This window comes from Aegilops tauschii, chromosome 6 (genome assembly GCF_002575655.3).
Source record: "Aegilops tauschii subsp. strangulata cultivar AL8/78 chromosome 6, Aet v6.0, whole genome shotgun sequence".
In the NCBI taxonomy this organism is placed as follows: Eukaryota; Viridiplantae; Streptophyta; class Magnoliopsida; order Poales; family Poaceae; genus Aegilops; species Aegilops tauschii.
This window is the reverse complement of record NC_053040.3, coordinates 106,814,269-106,831,078: the sequence shown is the minus strand read 5'-3', so window position 1 is coordinate 106,831,078 and position 16,810 is coordinate 106,814,269. Positions and strand designations below refer to the sequence as shown.

General features: G+C 44.7%; 2 protein-coding genes across 3 annotated transcripts; both read right to left on the bottom strand.

Annotated features, from left to right (window-relative positions):
* Positions 1 to 334: 334 nt before the first annotated feature.
* Positions 335 to 5,166, bottom strand: LOC109739210 (uncharacterized). The gene is made up of 11 exons (XM_020298293.4): positions 4,634 to 5,166; positions 4,116 to 4,202; positions 3,880 to 3,999; positions 3,598 to 3,792; positions 3,303 to 3,506; positions 2,727 to 3,214; positions 2,054 to 2,153; positions 1,745 to 1,804; positions 1,566 to 1,658; positions 1,365 to 1,484; positions 335 to 1,073 (listed from the first exon to the last, which is right to left on the bottom strand). The coding sequence occupies exons 1-11, from the start codon at positions 4,832 to 4,834 to the stop codon at positions 723 to 725; spliced, it is 2,019 nt and encodes a 672-aa protein (XP_020153882.1). The 5' UTR covers positions 4,835 to 5,166; the 3' UTR covers positions 335 to 722.
* A 607-nt stretch (positions 5,167 to 5,773) lies between these two features.
* Positions 5,774 to 16,495, bottom strand: LOC109739211 (uncharacterized). Of its 2 annotated transcripts, XM_073501132.1 has the most exons (8): positions 16,014 to 16,494; positions 12,360 to 12,527; positions 8,712 to 9,260; positions 7,300 to 8,631; positions 6,853 to 7,180; positions 6,494 to 6,749; positions 6,181 to 6,395; positions 5,774 to 6,038 (listed from the first exon to the last, which is right to left on the bottom strand). In XM_073501132.1, exons 1-7 carry the CDS (start codon positions 16,422 to 16,424, stop codon positions 6,188 to 6,190), a joined length of 3,252 nt encoding a protein of 1,083 aa, XP_073357233.1. In that variant the 5' UTR covers positions 16,425 to 16,494; the 3' UTR covers positions 5,774 to 6,038; positions 6,181 to 6,187. The 2 variants fall into 2 exon arrangements, with proteins under 2 accessions (XP_073357233.1, XP_045085685.1); XM_045229750.2 differs by having other exon boundaries at positions 5,774 to 6,395; positions 16,014 to 16,495.
* Positions 16,496 to 16,810: the final 315 nt, after the last annotated feature.

The window sequence follows — 16,810 nt, the reverse complement described above, 5'->3', positions numbered from 1 at the left end:
TTCAGAAATAGCTTATTCTGTTCTTTTTCTTGCTAGATTATTTTGATTTGCATGTTAAGTTGTCCATATAGTCTTCCTAGCTGACTTCTGGCCTGGCATCTGGACCTGTTCGGACGGGCTCTGGCATATATCTATGCTGACAACTTCTGTGATGTGATCTGCCGTATGATAACTGTGGCCTCTCAACTCTCACTGAAGACCGAAGTCAGATCGATCTTACTCTCAAAAAAAAAAAAATAGAACCCTCTCACATGATTTATTTAATGTTGTTTATGCTCTGCATGAATCTAAATATCGGCGCATCCGCAAGAATTTCATCCGAGCCATGGCTAAATTTCAGTGCAAAAAACAGAACCCTCTCACAATATATGGCACCACCCAATTTATTAGTGCACAACTTACAAACCAATCAACCAAAGACAAAAATAACTTTATACAAAAGAGAGAAGTATATATATTTGAGAAAAGAAAGACCAAAATGGTATCCCCAGTATGAAACGCAGTGTGCCAAACACCATGAGATCCAAAATATCTTCCTTTCACCGCGATCTTGGTAGAGATAATCCAATTTCGCGAACGAAATATCTTCGCTGAAGCGGTTTCTGAGCTTTGCTGTGTTGTATACTTTCCTCCCAAAAAATGTACACCATATACAACTAGCCATCACATTTTCCAGTCTGCAAAGAATGAATTCTGTGGCCCAAACATACCAGCTGGCAGGATCAGCCTAGGGAGCCTGTTCTGTGTTGTGGCTTCTGGGAGCCACTGCTGTCAGGCAAGAACAGGTACCGGAATTTCGAGTCGAACGCGACCACGGTGAAACTGCGTGCCCCGAGAAGCCGCTGCCTCCTCTGAGAGGAATACTCTCGGATGGCTGCTACTTGTTCAGGTGAGAGGTGATGGCAGATCCAGTCCGTGAACAGGGAGTCTTCGACGGCCCCCTTGGCGTAACTCTGCAGTAGCTTTGGGATCAGTAGTTTCCCTCGGTCACTTATGCCGACGGAAGCTTGGATGTAGTCTCTCAATGACTCCAGAAGCTCGTTCCTGACGTTTGCTGCAGTGAAGATTCTTACCTGTATGACAGCAGATCATCACCTCAATAACATGAATATTAGAATATACACACACAGAGGGAAAGATAGATTATACTTTATGATTCTTATAATTGGTTATTTTATGATTCTTATAATTGGTTATGGCAGTGTACATGTTCAAATATCCTAGATAGTACGTTAAAAGGGCGTGTGAGCAAGGTTTCAATAAACAAGCATTGCATAACAGGCTAGGTTTTTTTCTTTATATAGAATGGAAGAGCAATATACGCGTATTTCCAGGAAATTATGACAGTCTCTTCATGTACTTACAGCTGGTGAAGAGAACATTCCACAACTGAGACCAAACAGCAGAAGGGGCTCAGCTTGATCGATCGAATACTTCTTGTGCCCCTCAGAAATTTTGAACTTCTGAAGAGCCAACATCAAAGACTACAAACGGGTAGGGAGAACAATAAGAGGTGTTATAACAAAACTAGGGGCAAACAAAATGGATTAAGAAAAGAGTTATACAAGTTGGGGCCGGTGCACTGGAGTCTTCATCTTTAGTATCACATACTCTATTTCAGCTGCACTGAACGACTGCCCACCAACTGTGTAACAGGCCTGCATCACCAACTCACTTTAACCGACTGCCTCACTGAAGAAAGATGGAATGTATTTGTTCAACTGGAAACAGAGACTCGACAAACCTTTTGCATTAGAGAGAAAAGCTTGATGTCATTCCGGGGAACTCCGTATGCTAGGTATGACTGGTAGATGCCAATACAGAATTGTTAGTGCACGAGGCTCAACATGCATGTGATAGAGAATTAAAGAAAATTAAGGCTTTTTATGAAGAAAGATTTGGAATGGAAATAAAATGGAACTGAGTGATCTTATTTTCCTATTAAATATGGGAATATCAAAGTAGATATATAGAATCAGGGAAATGTATAAATTCTTTTGAAATACAATCCATGCCTGCAAAACCAGCCTTGTAATTAACAACTTGTACTTACATGCATTATCAGCGCATTATACAAGTTAATCCAAAAGGCTAGCCGCTCATCAGAGTTCAAACAATTAGGGTTAACTTTTGATAGCTGCTCCACAAGAAATCTGCAAACCAATGAGAATGATACACGAATTACTCAATATAGTGATCTAAACGATCTTATATTTCTTTACAGAGGGAGTAAGAACTAAAACTTGCTCCAGAATAATGGGCTTATGGGCAGGGATAACACCAATTAGGAAAATTTGTCGCGAAAAAGATGCTTTCATGCATCGAGATTCTTTTATTCCTAAGATTTATGTTATAGATGGATGATCAACCAAAGAAATGGGGATGCAAAAGTTTGTTAGCAAACACATTCAGATATAAGCAAATCACATACTGACAAGGATACCTTATGGTGCTAAATGATGATAAGCAGCCTGATTTTCAAAGAAAAAAAACTTAGTTTGATTGTTTCCAGAAACTAAAGATTACATCGAGTATCCTATTCTTCCCTCAGTTCAGTTATTTGTAGATTCAGTTAGGGCACTACAATTAGAAATGTTGATCCGACGTTAACAGTTCCACATATATGAATTAAAATCCAATGTTCCATAAATAAGTAGTGATATTTGTAAGTACACAGCATATCTACAGTAAGACTGGTAGCTTTGGCCAAGGTTGCAGCAGCAAACCTGAACTTTTTTAGAGCTTCAGATGCATATTCAAGTTGCTCCTTTCCAACCGACATCCAAGATACTTCAGCTGCTGAACAGTAGTTTCCGATGTCTCTACGGGTTCCCTTTCCACTAACTTTATACGGGTCAAAGTTTCTTGCTTTATTCATCATCTCATCATTGTGATAGGAGTCAACCGAAGAACTCCGTAGCATCGAGGGTATTATGGATGTATCTGAGAAGGATGCCAGTGTAGAACCAGATAGACGCTCCGCTGAGGAAGATGAACAATCAGAAGATGCCTTCCCAGATATCTTGGAGGATTCAGATAAACGGAGGAAAATGTTTCTCATGCAGCGCACCATCTCCTCTGATAGCTGATTTGGATAGTTCCAAAGATTTCCTGCTTTCATGCTAGTTAACTTTTGAATGGACTGTTCAAATGATAAATCATCGATCTTCTCATCTTCTTTGCCTTGATTTTCCACCGAGCACGATCCTTGCATCTGCAGAAACATAAATTAAGCTTCGATATACTAATAATATGTATGGCAAATACACGAATAGGCTGTTATGCATAAGCATGAAAAGGACCTCTTCATCCCGGTGCTTTTCCAACAGTCCATTTAAAGAGATATCTTGGTGTTTCTCAAGCAGCCTATTTAGGGAAACCATTTGTCTATCTTCGGATTCTTCTCCAAGATCCTGGTCATATTCAAGTTCTGTGAGTAAATCTTGTTGCATTGATCTCATTGACTCGGATCCTCCAAACTTCAAATCCCTCAACGATGATATGTGCTGATGAGAAATATAATCAAGGAACCGTCAATAACTCCCCTATATCAGGAATAATGCACCCTGAGGAGATGTTTTTTCAGACAAAACTTACTTCTTCCCATGTACACGTGCAAGTTGACAGCGAGCGGTCATCTGAGGACGCAGATGGCAAGCCTCCTGGGTTATTTTCGGCAAGTAGCCGTTCATTCCTCTCATGACAAAGCTGGTAATACAGATCATTTAACTCCTTTTCGAGGTTCGAAACGGCACCCTCCAGGGAGGCAATGTTCACTAGTAGCTCCTGTGTCTACACATGATGGAAGGTTAAAACAGGATTAGTGAATGCACATTGACTTTCTAGTAAATGACAATGTAGTATAAATAGCTGCTGCACCTCAGGTGGGATCTTGGCAGAAGAATTCAATGCAGGCGGCGGCGCGTTCTGCGTGACGGCGTCCGCCAACGCCACGTGCAACTCGATCTCTTTCTCGAGCTGCCTCTGCAGTTTCTTGACCTGCACGGCGGTTTTTACCGGATAAGAACAGACACCGAGTCCAGGCACCGACATAACATTACAGCGAACCGTCGAAAAACGACATATAACCAGGGAGAAGAAGAGTAATCACACACTTCCTGCTCGAGCTCCGACCGGTAGCTCCGCGTCCTGCCCCGGCGGCTCTCCTCTCTCCTCCCGCTGCGGCTGCCCTTGCCATCATCCTACAACAAGAACAGACCAAAGCAATTCAGTCAAGATAATGCTATTAAACCATTATTGATCCATCCAATCTTAGAGATAGAGGTCAAGTGAGCACTAAGCAACAAGATTGCCGGTTGACCGCACAGCCTGTGGTGGTGATTTAATCGGTAGTGGGGACGGATGAGGCGAGGGACAGTGTGGGGCAGTTCATCCATCCGGGACAAGGACGTTGTCCCTCTGTACGGCGCCCTCGGCGCGACGGCACCCGCAAAAGGACAGCGATTTGATCTGGGTTGCGGCGTTAGGTGCTAAAATCTCGCCTTTCTCCACCAAGAATCTAGGCTTTTTCGCAACCACGCCTATGGCTAATAATCCGGACGGAAAATAATGTGGGTTCTGCGGGTCGCTGATTGGAGACGGTGGACGGCGCGGGGCGAGAGAGAGGGCTCACCCCGGAGCAGCTGGCCGCCGGCGCCGGCGCCGGCGCGTCGACGTCCCCCGCGGACACGTGCGGCGTGCGCTGCAGCGCGCGGCCTGGCTCGGCGGGCCTCCGTCCGCCGGCGCCGGCCGCCTTCTGGATCAGGGCGGCGGAGACCATGTCGGCGGCGGCGGCGGAGGAGGGGAGCGCGTCCTCGGCCCGCGCGCACGGCATGGGGGGCGGGGCTCCGGTCGGCCAGTCCTGCCGCCACCTGAGTACCAGACCCTACGCGGCAACGGCGGTCGCACCACGGCGTCGGCGCGGCTCCTCGACGGGGTGCATTGCGTCGGCGTGGGGAGGGGCGTTGGGCGTGGGTGGGCGCGCGGCGAGGCCCGGGAGGTGTGCTTTATGGCGGGCGGGCGTTTGGGCGTGCGCGCGTGGTCGCGGCTCGCGGGGCGGGGCGGCGGGCGTGGGAGGGACCGAGGGAGGGAGGGAAAGGGTGGACTTTTGGCGGAGTGGGGGGCGAGTGGGAGGGCAGTACGAGTGGAGTGCTACGGCTGAAAGGTGACGACGGTGGGCGATGGTGTGACGATTTTGACCATCATGGCCTGCCTGCGGGCGTGCCAACTTGCCCTCCTCCACCGGTCAACTTGTAATGTTTTCAACACGATTTCCATGGCCATCTTGTAAGTACATAGTGCTTGTATGCTCTGTAAAAGTGAGATGTTCCACCGTGCTGCAGCATCATTTTGAATTTTGGATTTGCTTGCTTGGTTGCCGCTGTTTGTTTTGGGCGGTCTGATTGCAACGGATGGCCTCTTGCGCTGTCTCTTGTGTGTTTGCTTGCTGTGCTGTTTGGAACCATTTGACGATAACAGTTGCCTCCTACTACTACTTGGGCCGTAGCAATGATGGTACAACTCGCGTCTTGAAACAATCCACACACACACAAAAAACATTTCTTACAAATTTCACCATTTTCTTGTTATTTATGGTTTTAGAAAAACTTATACGTGTTCGATGAATCTGTTGTGCTGTTCATGTCATTTTTTTTGCGGTTGATCTTTTGCATGCATCTTGACGTTCTTCCAAACCCCACGAGGACCAAACCTGCACCAAACCTGGACTAAACACAAAGCTTTTGAAAAGCCGCGCGTGACCAACCTCGACAACTTTCACCAAAGGCATCCCCGGCTTTAGCCCGATGCTTTGCCCAAAGCAAACATTTTATGGGGTCTTTTACACGAGAGCTATACAAGTTTGCAGGCAGGCATGGCCGTTCATTCACAACGAATAAAAGTGAACGTTTACAACGGTTAAACCGTTCTTCCTCAGGCACGGTTTCAACTTTGAGCCGCCTGCATCCAAGATATATGATGTCCGCTTTCGGAACTTCAAATCATCTCATGAACGAACGACACTCCTTCCTCCTGGGTCTCTGTAATCTGAAGAAGTTATACCGCAGGCTTAGTTTCTACTCCTTTTTGCCAGCCAACTTTGGAAACCCACAAGAAGCTTTCAGTCTCTTTGCAACCGTAGGCCGACAACATGCTTCAGAGAACTTATTCCACAGTATGTACCTCGGGATCATGCCGCACACTGCAAGGACCCCATCTTGCGCAGATTATCGGCGGCATCAAGCTCAACAGTTGCCGCCTGTATTGCGTCTAACAGACCTTTGTCACTGCTGGCATGGAAAAAGCACCGTCGCCTCTGAGAATCGTACACAATGTCCTGCCAGACAGACCTGTTCTTGGACAGAGTCGTCGCATTGCCAATCACCCACAAGCAATGCCTGCGGACCAAAAGAGATATCACAGTTCATCCAAGGCAGTCATAGACTCATAGTAGCACAAAACACTTGACCACACGGCAAATTGATGCTTGGCTTACTTTGCCCTGGTGAGAGCCACGTTGGTACGCTTTGCGTCCCTGAGGAACCCGACGGCGCCATCCTCGTTGCTCCTCACCGTGGATATGATGATGACATCTTCCTCACCGCCCTGGAACCCGTCCACGGACTTTATCTTGAGAGAGAAACCATCGCGGCCACCGTATGGTTTCTCCAGCTTCTCCTGGAACGCTCTCACCTGAGCGTTGTACGGGGACAAGATGCCAACGGATAGCCTTGTTCCCGAAGAAGCCGACTCTGTGATGTGGCAATCACAAATAAGGAGAAAAAAGTTATGCCACAAACGAAGGCCAGCATTGTATGTCAGCTTGTAGACATGAAGGGAGCTATATATGACGACCTCGGAACAGTCTCTCGACTATCAGCGAGACGACGGCGATTTCGATGGTGTTTTTGGGGCTCCGGCTATGCTCCTCGCTGCTCTCGCGCCCCCCACGCACGTTGATGAACGAGTAGGGCCCAAACATGTTGCCTCTCAAGAGGCGGCGCCGGTGGCTCTTGGAGACAACGTTGACGCCGTCACCTACCTTGCCGTCATAAAACCTCCACACAGGGAACCTGCTTATCTCCGGATGCATCCTGTACTGGGTGTCGAGGAGGTGCTTGCGGCAGCCTAGAGAGATCAGCCTCTCGAAGATGCTTCTTCCGAAATCGGCATTCTCGGATATCTGCAATGGCCATTTCGCAAGCAAAGGGTGTAATTAGTCTCAAGATAGGGGGTCAAGTCTACTCTAGTACTAGTAACTACAGTACTAACTAGCAAGTGAACTGGCTTCAGAGATCATACTTTGCTCTTAACGAGAGCAGGTAGCTGGCGCTCGTCCCCGATGAAAACAGCATGCCTTATACAAGGCAGCTGCAGCGGGATCATGGCCTCGCACTCCTTGAGCTGCGCGGCCTCGTCGACGACCAACAGCTCCAGAGGGGGGAAGATCTCGGCTTCTTTGCGTTGCTGTTGTCCTTGCCCGCCGACAGGTTTCTGATTGTCCGTGGGCAGTACGTTATACAGCCTGAAAGAAGTGGAAACAGTGCACAGGATACTCTTGGCTCTCTGCAGCAGGTAGATTTCAATCGGTCGCTTGTCGTAGTAGCCGGGGAGCTTCAGATTGTTGCGCAGATACTCCAGTTGTTCGAGACAGAGTGACCTCGCTTTCCTGAATCTGCATTCCTTGCATGGAGGATCGTTGCTCACAGAGCACGGGCTGCAGGCATCGCCGACATCGCTCACCCATGCCTCGTGTCTGTCGCCGGCACCGGCGTCTAGCAATGCACCGAGAACTCTTGTTGCTTCTACCACATCGGACATGCACCAGAAATTAGGTGCCGTCGTAGGCTCCCTTGGGAAATCATTCTGCAATGTCTCGATACAGTGGCGCAAGTTGTGAGTGAGTTCCTTGTGAGTGGTTCTCACAAAATCCTTGAATGACAGGGTAACAAACACTTGCGCATCTCCTTCGTTATTGCATCTATCCTTTTCATGACCATTCCCTTTATTGCATCTTGCAACAATATTTTTGTTCTTCTTATCTAGTACATTTGATGAAATGTTCCTCTTCTTCTCCTCCTCCTCACGGTCCTTGGTAATTTTATCGGTGTACAGCTGATACTTGCTCACAGGCTCCGCAAGAAAATCCATCAGCGAACGCAAGCAGTGCCCCCAGCCTCCATTTGGCGAGAAGCATTGGGAAAGCCGCTCGACGCGACAGTCAAGGAACACCGCAGAGAGCTCATGGCTGGCCTCTACCTTCATCTTCTCATTGTTTCCCAGCAGAACGATGTCACTCAGGAAGCAGCCTCCGCTGCCGCCATTTGAGAACTCCCGGACAAGCTGGACTACTCGAGACGCAACCTCCAGCACCGCGGTGTTGGTCGGAGCACAAGTAAGCGTCCGGTGCCCCCTGAGCAGCATCGCCCAGAGTATGGTGCTGATGGTCTTGGTTTTGCCGGTCCCTGGAGGCCCCCATATCAGCTTCAGGGAAGGAGAAGGGCTCCCCAGTGCTGCAACGGAGTCCTCCACTGCGTTCAGCTGCGACTCGTTAAGCCTGAACCTGTCGAGCCCAAGGTCGTCGGCGGCAGCTGACCGATGAGATGCTTTGGACCGGGAGTCGTTTTCCACCGCCTTCATGTGGAAAAGAGAAATTTACAGGTAAGGTAAAAAAGTGATGAAGAGCCATAGCAGACTACATAAGAAAAGCTTACCTTTGAGGCGCTGTATCTCCAGATGGCATCCACGAGACCGGCATCGCTCACTCTCTTCTGACCGCTCGTCTTCCCCAGCTGAAGGCACGTCCAGATGCGATTGTACGTCTTGGTGTTCATGAGGGACGAGACGAACAGCGGGGCCACGGGCCTATTCGTTCTGGCGTCGACCTCCACGGGTGGAACAGACGTCGACAGCCTGACGATATAACAGTCAGCTGGGAAATCCTCGTCGTCTTCCCAGCTCTTGCAAACCGAACCCAGGACGTAGGATGACGGGTGCTTGCCCTTCCTCGAGGAGGATACGGCGACGATGTCGTCCTTGGCGGGAGTGTATGATGTTCTCCGGGCAGCCAGGAAACAGAAGAAGAAGGCCGAGGACTTCTCGCCATGGTCGAGCTTCTGAACCCTGGTTACCTGAAGGAATGGTGCTTGGTGGTAACTCTCAAATGAAGAGAGAAAGTCCGCGTGGACTTCCTCGACCAATGGGTCAGCAAACGAATCCAAGTAATGCTCCAGCGATGAGAATGTCTTGGGTATTTTCTTCACCTGGGATGATCGAGTGGTTCAGCCATTATCATTGCACGAATATCGAATCATTTTTAATAGGGAATATACCTGCCGCTATGCTGTTAAAATGTGATTGGAAAAGAAGCTGCAACATTTCTTATTCTCGTACCAACAGTTAAGAATTTACGATCAAACTTGAATATTGGAAAGCACAGGCGCACTACATTGTGGAATGGAGGGAGTATGTCACTTGACTGAGACTTGGTTAAATCTCAGTTGACTGAGACCTAGCCACACTCCTATTTCTAAAATGATGAATCAATAGTGTCCCCTTAACCATCGCTAGGTTCGGTTCTCTACGCTGTGAACAACAAATCTATTCGGCGCAAAATCTCTGACCTAACTAGAACTTTTCCCGAGTAACTAGGATGCAGCAGGAAACTAGGAATTGAATCGGATAAAATTACAGACGGGGAGAGGGAGGGTGAAGTGTTCTTGCTGCTCACTGGTTCACCGCGCGCGGCGCCGGCGTCGCCTGATGCCTGAGCGCGGCCGCGACGAGGCGTCGATGCCTCTGGCCGTCCGAAGTTCTGGATTACGGGCGCCCCCGGCCGGTGGCCCGCCACCCCCCACGCCGGAACGCATCTGCCCTCGCCCACCCACGCCGGTCGCCAACGCCAAGTCCGCGCGAGAACAGAGCTGGTCGGTCGCTGCTTTTTTTTTTCTTTTTTGAGACATCGCTGCTTTTTGTTGGCTGCTCCCCTCTCAGTCCAGGTTTGCCCTAGTGGGCCTTATTAGTTATGGGCTGCCGTGTTATTGTGGGGTAACTTTTTTTTTCCTTTTTGCTGGGGGCGACGGCCCAGGTCAGTCCTAGTGATTGCTCAAAAAAAAAAGTGAGCCTAGTGAAGCTCCGCCATGGCCTGTGAACCAATCCACTTACCAATTGACATGTGAGCGAGAAAGAAGTAAAATGCATAGAACCACCACATTTGTGTCACAATTAGCAAAACACTACCACTTAAGAATGTGGAGCGTGGCAGCTCGCACAACCTACCCATTAGATAGAGCTTTGTTACCAATGTGGCTTGGAAATAAAATTTAATGATGATATTGGTCCATATTTTGAGACACAAAAAGGTTGTCAAAAGGATCCTCTTTCCGTGGTTCCGTTCACTGCTGTGGTAGGGGATGGAGAAACTAATGGGTACACTTATCACATCTTTTTTTTTGAGAAAGACTTATCACATCTTATCAGTGATGCCTTAGTCACATGCGAAGGTTCAGCTCATGGGCTTCTTGCAGCCCGATATTTTGCAAAAAAATAAAATGTATTTTTTAAAAGAACTGTCAAGATATATCTCTGGGTATTTGTAAAGTTTTAATAAATAATAAAAATATTTATAGGATAAACAAAAAAGACAAAAATTTGGCCAAAATATAAGTCCATTTTGAACTGCCTATCTGTTTTTCTGTGTGTGTAAATGTAAATAAATGCTGAAGAAATTTTATACACACATACTGGACATATATCTGCACACATATACTTCTATTAAGATTTTTTTTATGTATGTAATTACTGTTTGAAAGAACGGGCTCCCTAGTGCCTTGCCACCACAACACATTATCGTGGCTTAGCCATCCAAATATGTCAATGCTATGATTTTATTTATCATGAATTTATAAAGGTCAGAACATGATCCCTAAAAAAAAGAACGTGATCCCTAAAAAAAGAGTTAAACCTTAAGCTTGTGTTTTTTGTGAGTCTGAGCGGCGTCTAGGTTGAAAATCAAACTTTCATATAAGAGTGAAATATTGTTCATTGTCGTGTCCAAAACGGTTTCCAAACAATTACTTAGCAGATAAAATGTCTTTTAAAAATCAGGTAAACTAATCATATCAAGTAAAACATAGTTATAGTTGTACATAGTGTTTCCTTCCCTATTCCTTGGCGGATAGGGCGAAGATCATATATTTGCCTCCCTCTGTCTGCTGTCCCGGTTGTCGGTGACAAGGAAGGGAATCATGGTTCCTACGTTCCAGTTAGAGGTTTATGTTAGGATTTTTCAGTCCTCACAAGTGCGGCTCTTGGGGGGATGGTGGCGCTTCTTCTTCAAGTTTGTCATTCTGGCTCCGTTCCTCCTTGAGTTTGTCCGTCTGGACATAATCGACGAAGTTCCATCATAGATTCCTGCCATCTTCTTGGGATGGCGAGGCTAGGGTTCCTCGTCGTGTGGCGAGATTTGGTGTCAGGTGCTTCAGATCTATTCAAGGGTTCAACGGTGACGAATGAGGTTTCAGGGCCACTGGTCCTTAGGTGCACGTGCACGAAGACTTTCTGACTATCCTCAACAAGGTGAAGTCGGCTCTAATAGGGGAGTGACGACAATGCCCGTCAGTGGCTCCTTCTGACGACAGAAGTAGTCGTTCGGCGGTCTTAGTAATTTTTATTATGTTGGCGGTGCTTTGTACTCCCAATGGACTTTCATAATAGATTGGATCCTTTTTGTAAAAAAGACATTTAAACAATTTTTCTAACATATATATGGCATGTCTGATTTTTATTTTCACTACTATATGTAGACTACGATCTTGGTGCTAATTGCCATAACATAAAGAAATCATGGATTGTAGTTACTTTTATCCCGTGAAAACAAATTTTATAACCACATTTTTATTATGCGAGAAAATATATATTGTTTTACTATACATAGCAGCTCCATCATAGTCCCCACAAAAAAAAACCTCCATCATAAACCTGCCAGGGCTGTCAATACGTGTTTACCTTATTGTAAATCATATACCCCCTCACTCCATAAAAAAATCATATAGCCCCTCCATTCCAAACAAGGTTGCATTCTAGAGTTGTCCTAACTCAATCTTTTAAAATTTCGACCAAACTTATTGGAAAATTACCAACATCCAAGGCAGCAGTTTAGTATCATTATACCCACCATGAAATTTTTTAAGCATACCTACTGGTTTCATAATTATTGTTATTTTTTCCTATGAATTTGGTCGAAGTTGACAAAGTTTGACTTAGGGCAACTCTAGAATGCAACCTTTTCCTTGAGAATGTCAGGAAGAACTTGTAAGTAGAATAAAATAGCTTGTCCGAGGTAATGGTTGAGAATTGCCAACCTTTTCCTTGAGAAGGTCCTTGTTGAGGACGTCCTCCAAACACCAAGAGAATATTTTGCATTCTAGATAGGTAAGATCCCAACTGTCCAGTTTATGCTTGCTTTTCTTCATCCTAGACCAGAAATCGGCCACATCCTGCATTTTCTTCTCGTCAACTGTAAGAGCTGTCTGGAGAAAGGAAAACATGATATGAGCCTATATTCTTGGTTAAAAAAGTAAATATAGGATAAGATTACATAGTGAGGCCCTCCCACACAACTCCGTTTTTTTGGTTACAACCATTTCAATTTTATACAATATTTTTTTGGGAGGGGGGGGGCAAGATTTTCTTTGAAAGGTTAACATTCAATATACTTTGTTTCATCAGATGGATGATCAAGGCATCATGCTTGACTTTGATATTCAAGAAGGAGATGCACGCATGGAAGTATGGGTGAATATGAGCTAGTGACTTGTTCATTCAAAACTAACTCAAAAACAAAACAAACAAACAGCATTTTTTACTATCCTATAAACCAAACAACGCATCTTGTATATTTATATGTTATATTCCTATAGGATTATTTGAGGTACATGCCATATCGTTTCACATGTTTTCTGTTCCTATGGTTTGACGGAGGTTCCAAGTATCTCTTGGTATCAGTTGTAAGCTACTAATAACCATGATGGGCAACAGGCTAAGTAATTGAGAGTACCCCACGGTTTCCCTTCAAAATTATTGGCATGCAAGTATTGTTTTCGCTTTGTGAGTCATCTTGAATTTATATAACTAGCTAAGTAGCCCACACATATGCATTACCAGATTTACTATACATTAGTGTATATATACTATATATATATTTTTTAAATTTTTTTGGCATGTCTCCATGGCATAACTTTAACCATTAAGTTATCATATAACTTTCATAAAAGATAGCATGCATTTCAAAATTTCAGCTATTTTGTGGATAGCATATGGAGTTAGCGTATTTTTTCTTATTATGATTATATATATGAAAATACTTTTGTTTTTTAAAACTTAACAAATATGAAGAATTTTCTCTATATAGTTTATGGCAATTTAGATATTAAGTACTTCACAAGGGGTTCCTACAAAAAAAATGGAATTACTAAATTTCTTTATACATGTTATTCCCATTTCAGATATAAAGGCATTATTAATTCACCTAATACAATATTTTAAAATAGAATTGTTTCTAATTTAGTTATTTGTGGATATCACATGGATTTTGTATGAAAATCAAAGTTTTCATTTTTCATTATCAAGAATTTCATATACAGAACAAACCTATATGCTTCATAAATTGTTGTAATATGATATGTTTAATATAGCTAATTTCGTATGAAGTGAGATTTCTTCTCTGAACAAAATATCTTTTAGAAAATGAAAATTTCAGATAGGGAGACAAAGTAAACTTCATTGGTCTTCTCTTTACCCATAACTGATGATTCCCCTCTTACTAAACCAAACAGATCGCGACATCCTACTAAACTCAATTACGCTAGCGTCTCTTAAGATTTTGTTCTTGGAGCCATGTGAACTTGACATGGGCAGGTATGCTACTAATCCCTCCTAAGACCTAAATGAGACTCTAAATGAATTATTTTCTATTGCATCCTAATTGAAGTGCTCAAAATATCAAAATACCGCCTCTAGGTGCCTGTTACCACAAGCCTTGCTTTGCTACATCATACCACATTCATCAAATTGTATGTTAGATCCTCCGTAAATTATGATTTTTTGCTACATTGTATCGTGTCATGATTCACCTCATCAACATATTTATTTAACTGAAATCCAATCGCTATTTAAAGGTATGCTTGCATTTCAATTTATGTTGAATATTAAATATTAATAAATCCAACTATTGATTTTAATTGAAACCAACATTATGTCTCTCACAAATGTGAGGGACTCGGATTTAGCATGTAAAAAAAATTGCACGACAATTCATGTTTTCATGAATATTCATTGTATGCAATAGAAAATAAAATTTATGCTCTATGCTAGAGAGAAAATAACATGCGGGAAAGATCATTAATCGGTGAACTAATGATTGTTTTGTCATTTTCAAACACACCATAACAGTGTCCATATGTTTATTTTGTACCTGACATGGTAATAGTACATACAGAGTTTTATGTATGTAGCTATACAATAGCTTTTATGTCGTCATGTACTTTTAATATATAGTAGATTAACTCCAAATATCGTCTGGTTGTCTTATTATATTGAAACCTGTTGTGACTTTTAATTTGGATAAAGAAAAAGTTTTTTTATTCTTTATCTGCCACAATAAAGACAAACACTATTCCAGAATATCTCAGATTTCTATAGACAGTCTAATTCGTGTATGATGTTATAATCTAGACCCACACCATGTCCATCGGGAAGCACCAATGGTAATTGCGGAGTGGCTTTTGGCTACTGTGTAAGTCTTGCAACTTCTCGTGTAATGGTCGCTCGGAAGTTGGAGGTGCCTTTGTAGTGACAGATTGGCACCTGTTTGTGGTATGAATTGTGTGTACTTGGTGTGGCATTGCAACATGTTCATTCATGGTGAGGCCAGAGACGCCAAATGGTTTTTGACACTTGTCATGTGAGAGTTGTGGAAACATCGCAATGCAATCATATTTGACAGGGTGACACCATCGGTAAGGAATGTCTTAACCAAGGTAGAAGCGGAGGGATGTTCGTGGCAGCGGGGCAGTCTCCTTTGGGATGAGTACGATACGATGTGGGGAGCGATCTCTAGGTGGGTCAATAGTGAGTAGTCCACTTGTCTTGCGGGACGCTAGAGATGTCGTAGGCATGTTTGTAACATAATCGTTGCATGCGGACCTTGGGTGCTTCCACCCTTTCTCTCTTTTAATGCATAGTACGCATACTCGTGCGTATTCTAGAAAAAAAAAGACGCAAAATCATGATGCAAGGGTGATGATCACAAAGTTCATTGGATCCTTCAATGAATGAATCTTCATGGTAGTATGTGTCAGATATGTGTTGCCTCCGTTTAAAAAAAAGTGTGTTGCCGTGGCCATGATCGGTGGTATACGACTTGCGCCTAGCCACTAGGTTGTGTATGCTTGTCATTTGATTTTTGAGAGGTTTCTTGTGTGTCGAAGGAACATATTTTAGACGGATTAAATTTTATATCTCAACCATTAATTTATATTATCAAAGTTATAAATGTATTAACCTATGTGGCCGAACATGGTGGTTTGTTTGCATCTTATTTTGATAATGTAATAGATAAATATTCTGAAAAACATTGGAATAACAAAACAGAAATTTAAAAACACATGAATGATAATAACAAATAGCTGGCAGACATATAAATTTAACTCCTTCAATTTTTAATGGTCGTGTGCATCGTAATGATACAGAGGCCGGGAGTGATCCTCGTTTTCTAAAAAAAAACTCCTTCGAGTGGTGGGATTGTAAAGAAGGGGATGCACTTATGTTTAGTGTCCTATTTTTTTTACAGGGATGCTTCACAAAATATTTCTAAAGTGTTTGAAAAGTTTGACAACAATCTCGTCTACCACGTCAAGTATACATTTCAAAACAGAAAGAAATAACAGAAATGCAATATTTTGTCCATTTAACAGAACAACAAACACATGCCAAACGTTATGGCCGGCGTAATATACCGTGGAGGGGGAGGCAGAGCCGGAGCCTGAGGCGGTGATGCGACCGGGCGCAAAGGCGGAGGAAGAGGGAAAATGTGAGGCGGTGGAGCTTGAGCCCGAGCCCGAGCCCGAGGAGGTGATGCGACCGGGCGCAAAGGCGGGGGAAGAGGGGAAGCGTGAGGCGGCGGAGCCTGAGCCTGAGCCTGAGGGGGTGATGCGACCGGGCGCAAAGGCGGCACCGGCAGCGCTGCCGGCGTTGGCTAGGGTAGGCCAACCGCCATTGACGCGGGGTGGCGGTCCGTCGAAGACGTGGAGCTGACCGACCAGGATGGTGCCCTGCCGGCCCGGCGGCTGGCCGGCTGCTGGTGTCTCATCTTTTGGGAGCGTGCCGGGGGTCTCATCCTCGCTGAAGCGCGCGAGGAAGTTCCCCATCTTCACTGGGCGTGGGCTCTGTGTTGTTCGGCGTTGCTCAGGGTTGTGCCTTGTGCTTGAACTGGGACTGCAGCCTAAATGGACAGGGAGATGTTGCGCCAAGTGGTAGTGATGAGTCCAAAGGAATCACTTTCGGTTAGCTTAGTCAAAAGGAGCGGGCCACAAACTTGGTTAAAAAGAGGGAAAATATGGCATGTGGGTGCGATAACAGCTCCTTGCGTACGGTCGGTCCTGATTCTCTGTTTCCTAGAAGTTAGCTAATGAAACTGAGGGGCAGGCAAAAGAGATTATTCTCTCACACGCCAAGTGTGCTGGTTGGTAGCACTGATCCATCCATTGTTTTTCCCGAGGTCAAGGATGTAAATAAGTGCTGTCTAAATCTTATA

What these genes read in the sequence shown, in the direction of transcription:
- LOC109739210 (XM_020298293.4), bottom strand. Translation starts at nt 4,834, where the DNA reads ATGCCGTGCGCGCGGGCCGAGGACGCGCTCCCCTCCTCCGCCGCCGCC. An exon ending in GGTCGGAGCTCGAGCAGGAA is followed by an intron (nt 4,000 to 4,115) that starts GTGTGTGATTAC and finishes ACCGCCGTGCAG; the next exon opens with GTCAAGAAACTGCAGAGGCA. An exon ending in GAATGTTCTCTTCACCAGCT is followed by an intron (nt 1,074 to 1,364) that starts GTAAGTACATGA and finishes GCTGTCATACAG; the next exon opens with GTAAGAATCTTCACTGCAGC.
- LOC109739211 (XM_045229750.2), bottom strand. Translation starts at nt 16,424, where the DNA reads ATGGGGAACTTCCTCGCGCGCTTCAGCGAGGATGAGACCCCCGGCACG. An exon ending in GCTCTGCCTCCCCCTCCACG is followed by an intron (nt 12,528 to 16,013) that starts GTATATTACGCC and finishes TCCTTTCTCCAG; the next exon opens with ACAGCTCTTACAGTTGACGA. An exon ending in CTGCTCTCGTTAAGAGCAAA is followed by an intron (nt 7,181 to 7,299) that starts GTATGATCTCTG and finishes TGGCCATTGCAG; the next exon opens with ATATCCGAGAATGCCGATTT.